We start from the raw sequence: 16,294 nt of genomic DNA, 5'->3' as shown, positions 1-16,294 counted from the left end.
AATAGCCCATTATTCATTGAGCTTAAAGTGATTAAATTTTTAATTTTTCGTTAAAAATCACTCGTTTAGTACAATCTAAAAATTCACTCGAAAAATGTAAGTACCTAAAAAAAATCACTAGTTGGTACCGAACGTTACGCTTCAGCATTTAAAAATATCAAATAAAATTTCCTTGCTTTTTAATTAATTTTCTGCTCATGAGAAGCTGAAATAATCTATCATTGACGAATTTTATTGTTTTGTAAACTTGTGTGTTGCATTTACCACTCAATGTCAGCTCGAAAGTAGGTTTGTGATAAAAATGAAAGTGATATTCGCGTCACATTTCTACAAAAAATAAATAGCTAGGTTAGGAAGCTGAAAATGTTTCTATTGTACCTACATATTAATCGTAATGGACCATGACTGAGCTCGTGATTTCTTCACCAGATGATAATAAACTTACCTGAGCACGAGAACAATATTACCGGTAATATTTTTGGGTGGGGAAATGATTAACATACCCAGACTTGCTCCGTACTTCACATGCGTGTTTTTTTTTCGACGATACGGTTTGTTTTAAAAAGGTGGCGTTGAAAATTTTCACACAGTGCGGAATCAACCGTAAAACTGATAATGCGCCACGTGCTTTTAAAATAATACCTACACAATTTTTTATGCGATTCTTAATCATTTCGGTTGAATTTTTCGTTCGAGTTAGATCTTATTATATTATTTATTTTTTGTGATAATAAAAATGGAAACTGAAACTTTACCTATTTTGAGTGCTGCGGCTTTCGGCAATGCCAACTTTGGCCGCTCGTATTTCAGAAGTGATGCAGATACGGTAAGCTTATTGAAAATCTATCGTATTCCTAAACGTCATACGGAATTTGTTATTCAATCCAATTACCGGACTATCGTGTAATTTAGGAAATAAGCTCGTAGCTAAATTGACTTATTAGGTTATGACAAAAATGACATCGTCGATTGTTTCAGTCTATTTTTACATTATTTTAAGACATTTTGAAATGTATAGGTATTTACTAACTATTTCATGTACCTAGTACATGCCAGATTTTATACTATGTACCTACAATAGAGTAAGTACCTATTAACCTCAAGTCATTTCAATTTCGAAACCTTATTCAAAATTTTGAACGATTGATCATGATGTACCTATTTATTTTTTTAGGATATCTTCAAACAATTATTGATAGGAAAATACTCCTTATTTAATTTCCTGAATACGATTAAAATTTTTATTTCAATTCAATACTGTTATTAAAGCATTGAAATTTTAAATTTCATTGCGATGATTTATGCCTATACTGAGTTTTTTTGTTCAAAGATAGCTCTATGAGCTGAAACTTGACGTAGAATCACAATAGCATCACTGTATACCTATCTTTCAGTACCTACCTACCTATTATTCGCATGAATTCTATCATTGAAACGTTTTGGTAAAAGATAGATAAGTAGATGAATAAGATAGTATCTTTCTTCAAACTGATAGAATTTCCCACCTTTTCATAATAAACCGAGTATGGAAATGTAGATAATTTATTAAAAAAAAAATCATCAAATCATGCCAGAAAATATTTTTTATTCGATAACTATGTAGTCAACTTACAAATTTACATATTAAAAACAGTAGCTCGTTTAGCTTATTAATGATTGCATGCGCAACAAATGAGAAAAGAAGCAACACCTGTGCAACTAATGTACAAATAAAGGTATCATTTCAAAAAATAACAAAATAAATCAATGGTTTTAAACGGTTGACAGTCTTAGCAGCTACCTATCATTTAAAGAATCTATGTTATCTTAGAGCAATAACTGTACCGATGGCGTAAAATCCCACAAAATTACATTATTGATGGAATCTTCATTTATGTAGGTATAAGTACCTACGTACTTAGTAGCTTATCAAAGCGACTCAATGTAAGATTGATTTTGGAGAGGGGTGAGGAGATTATAAAACTGAAAACCTATAAATTTTATAATTCGATTGCAAATTTCAGGTGTAAGTACATTTAAGCACGTACATTTAATAAATATTTTGTGGTGGGAAAAAAGAGGTCACCACTCTAACGAATCGTTCAATTTTAATGCAAGCGTTGGGCTTAATTTCACCACTCTAAAACCTTACACGGAGGTGACCCATCCCTTTTCTCTCCTACTCTGGTCGATATATCATATCCTTTATTATATTTCTTAAAGCATTTATTCATGCAATTTTGACTGAGTATTTTTTTTTTAAATCAGGAGTGATTGGAGTATAGATTTTTATAATAGGTTCCCATAGCTATACCTATCTACCAATCTAAAACCCATGCTTCATTTTCCTGTTCAAATTCTATTTATCATGTTATCACAATTATTTTAAGTTCAAAGATCTTGATTTCCATTATGCTCGCAGATTTGATTCATCATGATAATAGAAAAGAGAACACGGAATCTTTTTAAAAACAAAGTAATTGACCTTTTTAAAAATGTACGCAGGTGTCCCATAAAACGACTGTCATTACTTCGAAGTTGTCTAATAATTAGTAAGTACAGTATTTAAAGAACAGATAGACAGACCTCCGGTAAGCAGTTTGCAGAACACAGTGTTGCCAAATCAAATCTTTTCAATGTTAAATTAAGCAGAAAAATATATTCCATGCGTGAGAATAATTATGCATAGGTAATTGTAATTTTCGAAACTGTAAAAAAAAACAACGCCTGTTTTTAAAACATCATAGTAAAATCATAAACATAAACTGAAGCATGATTTTCAAATTCTATTCATTAAACGTAGGTCTAGGTATCTACCTACCTATTACGAATGGCGAATTTTATCAGTTACCTAAATCCGACCTAAATCAACCTCAGCAACATAAAACCAGATAACGCACAGGAAATGATTGATGAAAGGGATAAAAACTTGATTTCCGATTCAATGTCACAATAATATGTTTTAGGAAAATCTTGACGACCGTAAAGAGACATACCTAAAAGTATTATTTATTCGAGTCGAGTTTCATATGTCCATCGAATTATGTGTATGTATGTAGCTATCGCCGCAGGTTGGAAAAAATACCTACAACAAATTTTGTCAAAACTGCGTAACGACGACGATGGAGGATTTTGCAAATTTGCGGAAAACAATGAACAGAAAAACTTGTACCTAGGTACCTACCTACATAACTCTCATGCTTCCGCTTCCAATAAGTTTATGTTTAAGGAGTAGGTATATTTTTCCAACAGTTATTCACCATTCAATATACTGTCTTACTTTTTTACCTCGATAAAATTATTCTCAAGTCGTGCCATATTATAAAAGTATCGGACAACAACTTTTCCTTTGATTACTATCAATGGCAGAATTTTACGACTCACCCAAAATTTATTACTATCGCGATAATTTTCTTTCCGAGTTTTCGAATAAACAATTAATTCGATGTAGCAGCCTTCGGTAGGTTCATTTAAACATTTCGCGATCGATGTCTAAAAACCGTACGAGCATGTAACCTACCTACCTACCTACCTACCTACCTTATGTGTTTATTTTAAATTTACTCTGACACACAATTTTTTTCGATGAAGTAAATCACAGACACTCCCCTATCAGCACAACACCTATGAATACAATATTTACGAATGTAGATATTATTGTTCTTACAGATGATTTGTTTTTCTCCGTCATAAAATTGTAGATATCACGAGTGTGGGAATGCAACTTGTTGGTCGCATGGTATTTTCGTGATCTGTTTGTTGATAAAGCTTACCTATTTAAATTCAAAAAACAATAACAAAAACAAGTTTCGATTGTTCAATATGTTATTACCTATCCATTGGCAAGTATGGTGATTGAATTTAGAACAGTCACCTTCGTATAAATTAGGTAGAAATATCCAGTTCTGGAGTTGCATTACTTTTCCTTTTTTTGGAAGTCTGCCTTCTACAAAGAAAGCTGTTGATGAAATAGATATGTATCTACGAGAGGAGGCCCACCTCATATAATCTCAAAAGTGTGTTAAAATTTTAGGGGCTGCATAAAATTTAAAGTATGTACCTACCCTACATAAATGAATTTTCAGATGTTGGCCAGTTTCAAAATATCATATGGCTTTTTCAATTTTGATGTAAGTAGGTAATCAAAAAAAACATAAATTTCAGTTCACAAAATGAGAAAATTTCTCACAATCAGATTCAGACGTATAGGCAGTTAGGCACATATGTACCTGTAACCATTTTTAAAACCAAAAATTCATTTTTATCGAGATAGGTAAGGTACCTAACCTACCTACATATTCATTTTGAAAGGCCATTTGTTCCTTCAATTTTCAATATAGGCAACTTAATCGGCTCACGTTTTTTCCAGTGGAACCTCCAGAAACGCATTTCCGTAACCGCAATAGGCAGCTGGCCATGCTGCCGAAGGCGGTAGATTAAGGGAGCGACAACTTTTGAGCTTATTTTTCATTTGCGAAATTTGAATAAAGTATTAACCTGCCAAATGTCGTTCTACATTTTTCGAATGAGCCCACCTCCTACCCAAAAACAATATTGAATAGTGAAACTACCGTTAATATCAAGTTTGGACTTCAAACTTTTAAGTAGGTACCAATGGTATACCATCTTTGTATGTACTTTGTTCAAAATCAGTATCTGTTGAGTTCCAGACTTTTCAAAAAGGGTCCAAAAAACAGCGTTTCAAAGTACTGCCCATCTAAATGTTAATCTCCTCTCAGTTTTCAATAAGTACCTAAGCATCTACCTACATTATATGTGTATTATTACGTTCACTCAGAACATAAAATATAAGCACTGTACAATTTTGAGCGCAAAATGTTTATTGTAACTTTCTTATACTATACCTACTTACCGATCTTCGGGCACTTTGAATAGGTGGGAATTCTAAAAAAATATATAAATCAAAATAGTAAGTAGGTAGGTACTTTAAATTATTTGTTGACAAGTGTGGGTGTTGATATATGTTTACAAAAGTTCAGATGAACATAGAAATTTCAAAATCGAGTGTGAAATTATTTTGATCCGTGCCAAATGTTGATCGTTTTCGATAGGTGGAAATTTCGAGCTTTTCGCTAACGAACCGACATACATAATGTCAATAAAATCAACATTTTAAGTGATATGTAATAACCTTGAAATTTCTAGAAACATCAAAATTTAGACACATTTTTTACTCTTTCATCACTGAGAAATGTGACCCGCAAACAGCATCTTCAAAGTGAAAATTTCGAAACTGCCCGAAAACACTTCGTTCGGACCCTTGTCAATCTTATCAGGGTAGTTCTATCAATTTTACACTTTTTGCGTCCGTGTAAAATTTCACTTACAGTATGCACATGAAACGTAATGGTGAATGGCTTTGTCAATAAAAGTTGTCCCCATCTAACATTTTCAGGCACTACAATGAATTCAGCCCCCTCCCCCCGGGCCACAGACCCCCTTATATGATCAAAAGTTCCATCGTCATGGCTGTCTCACATCTCGTTTTTAAATAGTTACATAGCTGGTTAGCAAAGAGCGGTGATGTTCTGCAATTTTGACATTCGTTTTTTAATTCCTGAAAACTACACGCAAATTATAGTATGAACACAATTCACTTCAGTGACACCTATACGCTGTGGAGTGACCTCAAACCTCTGTCTTCGAGTTTTTGTTCCCTCGGCGTGGTTAATTTTCGATGCATTCCCAATGGCTCACTATTTACAAATTTTGGTGTTTGAAAATGGAAAAACTGTTTAGGCAGTTCACCAATTCTTGTCCACTGATAAAATACTGAATCCGAACACTGCTATGCAGTATGTAAACGTAATTCCATGAAAATATGGTTATTTATCTTTTGCCACTTCTTTCGTCATGGTTTCTCAGCTCAGCCATACACAAACAGAGAAAAACTGGGAAATGTTGAAAAATTATTATGTGGTGAGTACTGATACTACTTACACTAAAAAACACAAATTTAAACAATTTTACATTTATATTATCCCTACTTAATAAAGTTTTTTCCACCGTCATGGGGAATGCCGTTTTTTCCTTCGCCATGGAATTTATACTTTTTTGACTAAGCCGGAGAAATTTTCACCTAGAAATCCTTAAAATTCATGGTATAGGTATTCTCAATTTAAAAATTATTTGAATTACTGAGACACTTTTCTTGATTTTGTTGGTGATCAGTTCTCTCAAAAAAGATCAGTTTTGATGCGAAATTTGCAGAAAAGTCCCACATTTTCAAATGGCTCTCCCCCCTCCCCTGAGAGATATGAATTGGGCACAACACTATCAATGAAGTCTCAAGTGTATATATTAACCATTCCAACCAAAAAAAAATTCTCAAAACAATTTTTTTTTGGCGAGGAAACATACTGCAAAATTGTGTAAAATTGATAGAACTACCCATCAATACCCATATGCGTCAGAAACTGATTTAAAGTACTTCACTCATTTTTCAACATATCTACAATACTCAAATTTCCGAGTAAACAACTCTCAAATCACGTTTCAATCTAGTAACCTGTATAAAGTGGTAGCTGAAGGTTCAGCCAATAAGATGTGCCACAGAAGAACAGTTGAAAACTATTTTGTGACGTTTTAGGTATTCAATGTTGAAAAATGGATCAACATGGGGTGTAGGGAGTCAGCATTTGGCAGGTTAGCATGCTTATTTACATTTTATAAAAACACTTTTTTTGTATTAGGTAGGTATTAACTTTCGAAATGAGGCATGACGAATTTTTGGAAAATTGTTCCTAAATTGATGCCAAGGGTCATGAGTGCAATTAATTCGAATTTGATAAACAGCTAAAAATTTATTTCAGCTATTTGAAGGAAATTTTTCCAAAACTATAAAAAATTCAGAAATCTGTTGAAATTTAAACAAGATTTATTCTACCTTGATTGAATCAGATTTTGATATTCGACTACTCGTATATTCACAAGGTGAATTGACATCTTCAAAATTTACCAAAATTAAAAAATGTAAGTCAGCTCTTAGAATTGTGCATCATGTTAATGCTTCTTCACAGCTCAAAATTTTCGAGGCATTATTTGCAAAAAAAATTGTCAAAAATTATTTTCTGATGCTTAAAAATGTTCTCCGACCCATTTCCTCGAGATTTTACATCCTTCAAAAATGAGAATGTAATGTTGAAATGGGGCATCCTAAATTGAAAAAAAAATAGGAGCACGATTTTCTGGTGGATGGAGGAGAGGACAGAAAGATGTTTTCGCGAAAATGTTAAATCCGCTCTTGCTAGTGTATATACTATATACATCCGAATCGTGAAGTATCGATTTACACTCCTTTGCTCTCACTCAGAGTGAACGTCTATTTTGATATGTATTCCAGTATTCACGTATTATTCGGGTACAACTGAAAACAAATTACAAAACTCACTTCTGATAACTTACGTTATACATATATGTTGCCTATCATCAAAATTGAAGAGACAATAATGTTGTTCAGTACTTAAAAAGCCGCCAATGCACAGACCTACGAAAAGGCACGTTATCAACGCACCTAATTGTCGTACATAATTAGATATCAATTTAATTTTCTGTGATCATTAAGTGTAATTAATACCTACTTATGTAAATGATGCCAAAGGTAAAAAAAAAAAAAAAAAACTCATACGTAGGTACTTATTTACTAATTTCCAAACAAAAATAATTTTCAACGGCTCAAGAGTGTTTTGTCTTCTATGACAAATTATACCATGTTCTTTCAATTCCAAAAGCTTTTCCATTCTTTTCAGTCGAGATTCTAGCAGAACTTACGTACGAAACTCTTGCTGAAAAACATTGAGCAACCAGCAACCCATATCAAGTTTTTTTTTGTTAGAAATACATATGTGATAATCTGATAATAATACAAATGGGTTACATTGTTACTCGTATGCTGCTTACCAATCTTTGAGTCAAAAAATTTCAACAAAAAGTGCTGGGCTCAAACTTTATCAAACACCTGATGGCTGGTATTTCTGAGTATAGTGTAATTAAGCGCGAAATATAAATATACAGCAGCATTTTTATTACCCTATCTCTAGTCGAGACATGGTCTAATTAATCATAACTAATTAGTGAGTAACAGAAACAAGTGATAAACGATAAGAAAAATGAAATAATGATCGTACGTATAATCTGAATTTCGTGCTTTTAACGAATAAAAATCAAATTTTAATCTATCGACTTGAATAATAGTTCAACTTCTGCACTGATATTGATATTAATAGATAGGTAGGTAGAGACGCTATTAAGTTGAGTTCATGTAACATTACGTTGTGCCTATGCAACACACATAAACGAAAAAAGTAAATAAAAAAATCTGTTTATTACGAACGAAATATGGTTTTACTGTGATAGGTACATATCTATCTCATTTAATAATTCGTTGAACACTGAGTTCTAGCTACGTCGGACACCAAAAGAGTGAAAAAAAAACGTAAAATTTTTAAACGCTTACCTAGTTAAAATATCGCATTCGAGTGTAAGGCTTGTTCTTTTTTATCACGTCTCAAGTTTTATTATCTACGTATATGTATTTAATTAAGTTGAGTTTTTAACGTTTAAAACACGAAACAATGTTGGAATGAATATTATACGTATACGGCATTTTAAAATTTTCATATTTTTTGTGTTTGTTTGACAGGTTGGAAATTACCGATCTTACAGCATGGATGAAATACCGAAAAAAACGGCTTATACTATTATTCCTATTACGAATAAAGACGTCGAAAAAGTTTCGCTTTTCTTAAGGAAATTTTTCTTTCGCGATGAACCTCTAAATGTAGCTGTTGAATTATTGGTAGAACCTAATGCTACGTGTCAAGAACTAGAAGAATACTGTGTTAGTTGCATTCCTGAAGGTTAGTTAATGTGTAACTTCATTTTGTCATAAGTTTTTTAATACCTACCTAATTTCGTTGTTGGTAAAGTCAGAATGTTTCTAAATGCATATACTTACCTATGCGAAATATCCACAAAAAATTTCAATTTAAAAGAAAAAAATTTTAAAAATTTTCAATTTAGTTTTTTGATTAAACAAGTTTTTTTTAGAAAATAAAATTTCTTTATAATCGCACTATTACTTTTTTCAATTAAAAAAAAGTGTAACAAAAAACAATAATCAGTGCTTACCCAAATTAGGTACCTACTTCCTACCTGAAACTATAAAGAACTCGTTTCGAGTTATAAAATCACTTTTTTGTATGCCACCCTATTTCTTACATTACCTTTACCTACTAAATAATTATTTCGTTAGAAAAATGAAGACATACAAGCTCACAATTAGTGTATTGTTACAGGTTTGTCAATAATGGCTGTTTCACCGAGCGGATATCTGTTGGGAGTCTGTTTAAATGGGTCGTTGACGAGAGACAGCAATGAAAATGATAATTCTAAAGACCATAGCATAGAAGACTGTGCGAATCCAAAATTCAAAAAGATCTTGCAATTATTGTCAACTGTAACCAAATTATCAGATGTTTTCGGACATTTTCCCACCGCCGAAAAAATTTTAGATTTGAGGATACTTTCCGTTGATGAAAGTTGTCGTGGTCAGGGGATCGCCAAAGCTTTGATTGATAAAACTATGTGAGTAATTTGAGATATATGTATTATTTACAAAATAAATGCATTAAAAAGGTGAATAAAATTGACGTAAATATATATTATATATTTTCAGTGAAATTGCAAAAGAGCACAATTTCCCATTGATCAAAGTAGATTGTTCGAGCCATTATTCAGCCAAAGCAGTATCGCGTTTAGGTTTCCAGAGTATATTTACTTTGAAATACGATGACTATGTGAATAGCGAAGGAGAAAAAATATTCATTACAAAACCACCTCACACCTGTGTCAAAACGTTTGTTATGCCTTTAAGTGCATGATAATTTATATTTTGTGTATTTATCATGTTTTAAGAGATGTAAATTAGTTAATTCATTTCATTTATTTTACATTACATACCTACTTTTACAATCCCAGCATGAATATAAATGTGTTGCGATATAAGATAAATCAATTATTTATTAAAGTCTTATACTATACATTTAACGAGTTGATAGTTGATAATTTTTAAGAAAAAAAAAGCTTTAATCTTCTCGCATTTTTCAATTTGCATATTCATATTCGCGAATATTTAGTTGAACTGTTAATTTACAATTCAATTTGTAAAATACAAATTATTTAAAAAAATTGAAATATTCATTTACACGAACTACCTACATATTTTAACATCTAGTTCACTTGCGATTTTGGTAGGTAGGTATTAATCTACGATGCTTACAAAATTCATCATAACAGAGTAGATTTCTCGCTCTTGAAAAACATTTTCTCACAAGGAGTTTTTCAAAGTGATATTCGCAAAAATTATTTCGAATCGTCGAATTACGAAGACTTTGCGAAGGAAATGCGAAGTGAGCTACATTCTGTTACAAAGATGTTGCGCGTACTGCTTGAATTTCTGCAAAAATGTTTCGTCTGCTGATCTCCCTTTTCATTTTAGAAAGCAGTGTCACCGTAGTCTTGCTATTGTAACAACTACGTCGACTGAAAAGCTTCTTGTAAAATATTTCTCGTCGCATTTTCGAATTATAAATGATGGGAACTCGGTTCCTATGCTATTGTCATGAATTTAATCATTTTCGTAATCAATCACTCGTACAATTTAGTGAAAAGTTATACACAGGTGTTACATACTTTTTGAGAAAAGTATTGCAGAATCCTTCCTAGGAATTAAGATCGACTGCTCTTTTTTTTTCTTCAACTATTCGATAAAAAATTTCGCACCTGGCAACTTCTTCGTACTCGGAAATTGGCCAACTTTTTATGTAATAATAGGACATGATGGCGAATGCAGTGTAAGTAGGTAGGTAACTAGATACTAGGTGTTCGCATCGCTAACCATTGATCCGGTATAATTTCAAGAAAAATGTTTTGCTAGTGATCAGTTACATAATGCAGGACACGAAATGCTGAGTTTGGTGAATAAAATCATTTCTGATTAGATAAACAGAAAAGAATTAATTTGTTACCAGCTGGTAAACTGAAAAAACGTTTCCAACGAAAGAAATGACTAGGTATTCAAAAAAATTACAAATTATGTTCTTATGTGCGTTACAATGTTTTGTACGTACTTACCTATAACAAACCGTTAGTAAATAATAAAATTCATCTTTACCAGATCTTCTGGACATTTTACTGAGTTACTGTCAGTGTCATCCATGTAGGTAAGTGATCAGATCATTATTCACTGAAAAATTAATTTGCTCATTAGCCCCCTTTGCTTTCCTTTCGACGGAAAGGCGAGAATTCAAACGTAAATTTCAAGTCAACTGTAGGTTGATTAGGTAAGTATTTTCAAATTTTCAATTAATTACGTAATTATTAGTACAATTGATACAATTACAAAACACAAATTTTTTGATAAATATTTCATTCAAACAAACACAATTGAAATTGGTTTACCGAATAGCAACAATATGTATACAAAACCAGTTCATTAAATCTACCTTCAATATAATTCTCATCACAAACGTATAATCGAATAGAAACTACAACATGACTACAATATTTAAAAAATCATTTTTTTTCTTCATCAGCCTTCTTTTCATATTTTTCTAAATCACTCATCAGTTTATTTCTCGTCCCATATGTCTGACCAAAGTAATATTGATCTTGATATTCTCGCATTAGTTGCGCATTTTTGCGAATATTTTCCTCAGTAGTATCGTCAGATACTAAGCATACGAAAATAAGAAATTAGTATGAAAATCATCAAAAACAAAGTTTCTATACCTAATTATACTTATGAAATCGTACTTACTTAACAAGAAAGATTCCGATATAATAACCGTAATAAAAATGAAAAATCCCGACAGAAGTATCATATTCCTCATGTTGTTGAAACGACCAAACATTTTTTTTCTAATAGAAAATATTCGAAATTCTTCAGGCGTCATATAGTAAGTTTTGTTATAAAATGGATCATCGAACCTCTGGCCGAATTGTTCTCCAAATTTCATTTCTCTTTCCATTCTAAAAATTGAAATTTGAAATTAAAGCATTACGAAAATATACATTACTAGTTCAGTGGTTTAAGATTAATTACTTCTCATTCTGTCGCCTAATCCATTCATCTCTTGTGGCTGAAAAATTGGATTTCTGACGTGCATCTCTGTGATAATAATACTCTTCCCTAGTTCTGCCGGTTTTCATATCATATTCTTTTCTAGTGGAAGAATTTCCCAGTACTTGGTAAGCCTCTTGAAGCTTAACAAAACGATTGTGGCAACCCGGATCATTCGGATTCAAATCGGGATGATTCTGTTTGAAAATGAGTAATATTTTATGAAAAATTCAAAACTTCTATAAACTGTACGAACGTGCCTAGGTTCTTTGAACTTACTTGTTTCGATAATTCTAAATACGCTTCCTTGATTTCTTTCTGGGTTGCATTTGGCTGTACATTCAAAACTTCATAATAGTTTGCACACATACATCTGAAATAATTTCGAGAATAATTTTACTGCCGACCGAATAAATCGTAGTTATATCGAGGCAGTGGAAGTAAGCTTATAGGTACTACAAATTTGTCATACTCATCGATGGTACAATTATTTCATTAATTTTAATTAAAATAAATTATAATTATTATTCGATTTACTTTGAGGTGCTGAAAACCCTTCGGGTGATCACTGGAATACACAGCGACTTCCGCAGAACATGATTTAGCACACATTTTAACATTCTTTACAATTCACATGATTTTATGTAATAATTCCTTCTAAAGTTACTCTTTTGTTTCAATTTTTTTCTTTACTTGAAAATCACATAGTGGGCAACAGACAAATTTCATTTTCGAGCAAACGCTGATAACAGTGATGATAACAATGATAAACTTTTTTGAGCTCCGGTTGGCGGTGGTGTCACGTACTGCAGACTGCACTGCAGTACGATCAGTTCACAGTTGTGATTGGTTGTTGATGAACCCGCACCCAGGCACCCAGGACATTTATTGTTTTATTTAATTTTATTTTACATTCATCTGCTAAGCAGTAAGCAGTGGTCGCTAACTAGTAACTTCATGTCGTCTTTTTGAAATAATCCTCAAGTTTCAATACAATGTAACCATATCAACGACAAATGACACTCAGTTTATTTTATTGCATATCACTTTATAGATTAGGTTAATTTACACGTCTTTGAAAATTGAAGGAAACGAAATTAATTAATGATGAGTACAAATTACAAAATCAAAAATTACACCAAATGGAACTTTTCAAAAATTGTTGTATTTAAACAAACAGTTGAACAACTGATTTTTTCGCCGAATAGCAACGATAAGGATACAGAAAAATAAACATACCTTCAAGACAATTCATCACAAATATTATTCCAACATTAAAAACTATGGTACATATGACTACGATAAAAAAAATCATTCCTCGTCGAAAGCAGCTTTTGCTTCAGGCTCTTTCAAATCTCGCATTGATTTCTGTCTTGCTTCGTATTCTTCCATATCTCTTATTAATTTATTTCTCGCTTCCCATGACCGATTCTCGTAATAATCATCTTTATGCTGCTGTAAAATTTGCGCATTTCTACGAACGTTTTCTTCGTAATATTTTTGTCGTAAAGTGCTACAAAACGCAAAAAAAAAAAATGGTAAAAATGTGAATCACCTCACGTCATTCGTTTCCAACAATAAGGATCTTACTTACCCTACATAATACGACTCTGACATAATAATCACAACGAAAAAGAAGAAACACGCAATGACAAAATTCATTGAGCTGAAATGACCAGCAATTCTCTTACTCTTCAAATACACACGCATTTCTTCAGGCGTCATATTGTGAGGTTTTCCATAAAATGAGTTGAAATTTCGCGTATCATCGTACCTCTGACCAAATTGTTCTCCAAATTTCATTTCTCTTTCCATTCTATCAAACAAAATTTAAAGTTGAAGCATAACGAAAATACGAGTTACTAGCTCATAATTTAGCACCTTTCATTTTGCTGTCTGATCCATTCGTCTCTGGCTGAAAAATCAGGCTTGTAACGCGCATCTCTGTGATAATAAGCCTCTCGCCTACCTCCGCCAGATTTCATATCATATTCTTTTCTAGTGGTCGGATTTCCAAGTACTTGATACGCTTCTTGAAGTTTAACAAAACGATCGTGGCAACCAGGATCATTTTGATTCAAATCAGGGTGATTCTATTGAGATAAGTATTGGAAAATTAAGAAATTCGCGATTGAATTACCACAAAGATTCCTTCATATTTACTTTTTTAGATAGTTTGAAATAAGCTTCTTTGATTTCTTTCTGAGTAGCATTAGGATTTACTTTCAATACATCATAATAACTCGCAAATATACACCTGAAATCAATATTTCATGTCATTTTGCAATCAATAATTATTCGTGTACGTGATGTATGGCAATGCAACGAACAATTTGACTCACGGTCAAATAAATCGTACGTCGAGGCGTTTGATTAGGTACGAATTTGTCATTCACATCAATAGTACAAAATATCTTCTTAATTTAGATTAAAATAAACAATTTGTTATTTACTTCGAGGTGCTGAAAGCCCTTGGAAAAGTCATTGGATAATAAAGCGGTTTTCGCAGAACGGGTTTCAGCAGACATTTTAACATTCTTCACATGATTCTACAACAATAATAGGTGGAAATTTAATAACTATTCATAGAGTGACTTGTGTAGAGCAATTTTCGTAAAAACAAATTTATAAGTTAGCAGGTAACTTCAAAAAGTGCAAAAACAAAATTTCTAATAGCTTTTATCACATCACACATCCATGAAAGTGATAACAAACTTTGAGTGCCGTTTTTTGAAAACAGATGATCTGATTGGTCAATCTTTTCAAACACGGCTAGGTATTGGTTGAAATAGATATGACGTTCAAATTGAGGCCAGATGAGGCTATGCGTCGCCTGAGGGGAACGGTTTTTAAATTTTAAATTTTGAATTTTCATTTCACTTCATCGTTGTTCGTTGTTCTCGACATTCTCGTGAAATTCACTTTCACTTTTAAAAAATCAAATAAAAAAACTTTTCATTTCTCAATTGAAGGTCTTGGTGGAATAAGGGCGTTAGAACAAAATCGATTGAAGATTTAAACCTATGTGACTTAGGCAATACTTCACTTAGAGCTTCGCGGTTACGTTTTTTTTAAAGCTTGAAGTGTTACCTTTCATTTCCGTTACTCAACTTTGGCACTCGGTTACGTTAACCCTTTCAAAAAAGCGATTTTCTCACATCGTCATTTTTGTCTAACGCCCTTATTCCACCAAGACCCTCAATTTTGAACTATCAAATGTACCCTTCAATTTAATTTTCAATTTCAAATTACGTGTTTTGATCAGGGCTGTTAATACGAAACGAAACGAAACGAAAGACACGAAACGAAACGGAAAATTTTCACTCTGGACACGAAACGAGACACGAAACGAAACGAATCAAAAAAATTACATGAAACGAAACGTTATAACGAAACGAATCATTTCTATTTCTTCAATTTTTGATTTTTCATTGCAAGTTTTTTTGTAAATTTCGGCCAAATTTTGTCAAATTCACTCACATTTCATCCATTTAGAGCCTCTAGAGGGGTTATCTTCTTCATTTATTAATGAAAATGTCCGCTTTTCTCACTTTTTTGGCTGAAAGGAAACGAAACGAAACGACACGAAACGGCACGAAACGAAATGATACCACTTTTATGGAACGAAACGAAACGGTATAACGAAACAGTTTGGTTCAAAGAGCTCAACCGAAACGAAACGATACGTTTACGTTTCGTGTCTAACAGCCCTGGTTTTGATTCTATTTATCTTTTGGTCCATTTTTACGTTTTCACTTTTCACTGATCAGACAAAATCATCAAAATTCATAATTTTGAATTTCTCATTCTCTTTAAATTTGATTGATATGGAAACGTTTGATTCATAGGCAATAGCGTTCGTTGGTTCGTTTTTGTTTCACCTTGTCGTTGCATAACCAAATCGGAGTCAAATTCATGAAACTTTCAAATCAAATCACAATACTAACAATAGATTGCCTCTTATAGAGATTTATTACAATGATCCTATATTCTTTTCGTTTTCTTTGGTCTCAGTTCTTGCGTTCATCCTGCATTATTTTTAATACTAAAAATTATGCAAATGAAGGCGAATAATTCCTTATGAGTTTTCAATAGTCCTCTTTTTGAATCTTCTTCAACTATTGATAATTGTAATGAGTGAGCCAGTTAACACCTTTGCACAATGCACATTGC

General features: G+C 32.4%; 2 protein-coding genes across 4 annotated transcripts in view; one reads left to right on the top strand and one right to left on the bottom strand.

The window, feature by feature from the left end:
• The window catches only part of LOC135832359 (arylalkylamine N-acetyltransferase 1-like), a 35,551-nt gene extending 25,390 nt beyond the window's left edge, over positions 1-10,161 (top strand). For 2 of the 3 annotated variants that reach the window (XM_065345548.1, XM_065345547.1), the window contains exons 2-4: positions 8,642-8,858; positions 9,297-9,585; positions 9,677-10,160. In XM_065345548.1, coding sequence (XP_065201620.1) covers positions 8,666-8,858; positions 9,297-9,585; positions 9,677-9,881 — 687 coding nt within the window. In that variant the 5' untranslated portion in view covers positions 8,642-8,665 and the 3' untranslated portion in view covers positions 9,882-10,160. Of the gene's footprint in view, positions 1-529; positions 827-8,641; positions 8,859-9,296; positions 9,586-9,676 lie in introns of those variants that run through there. The other variant, XM_065345546.1, reaches the window with a different exon arrangement.
• Positions 10,162-11,490: 1,329 nt separating this feature from the next.
• Positions 11,491-14,830, bottom strand: LOC135835182 (uncharacterized). The gene is made up of 11 exons (XM_065349337.1): positions 14,575-14,830; positions 14,285-14,378; positions 14,003-14,214; positions 13,716-13,937; positions 13,436-13,634; positions 12,863-12,939; positions 12,659-12,742; positions 12,401-12,494; positions 12,104-12,318; positions 11,819-12,030; positions 11,491-11,732 (listed from the first exon to the last, which is right to left on the bottom strand). The coding sequence occupies exons 1-11, from the start codon at positions 14,655-14,657 to the stop codon at positions 11,575-11,577; spliced, it is 1,650 nt and encodes a 549-aa protein (XP_065205409.1). The 5' UTR covers positions 14,658-14,830; the 3' UTR covers positions 11,491-11,574.
• Positions 14,831-16,294: the final 1,464 nt, after the last annotated feature.

This window comes from Planococcus citri, chromosome 1 (genome assembly GCF_950023065.1).
Source record: "Planococcus citri chromosome 1, ihPlaCitr1.1, whole genome shotgun sequence".
NCBI classification, from domain to species: domain Eukaryota; kingdom Metazoa; phylum Arthropoda; class Insecta; order Hemiptera; family Pseudococcidae; genus Planococcus; species Planococcus citri.
The sequence above is the reverse complement of the archived record's forward strand: the minus strand, read 5'-3'. Positions and strand labels throughout refer to the sequence as shown.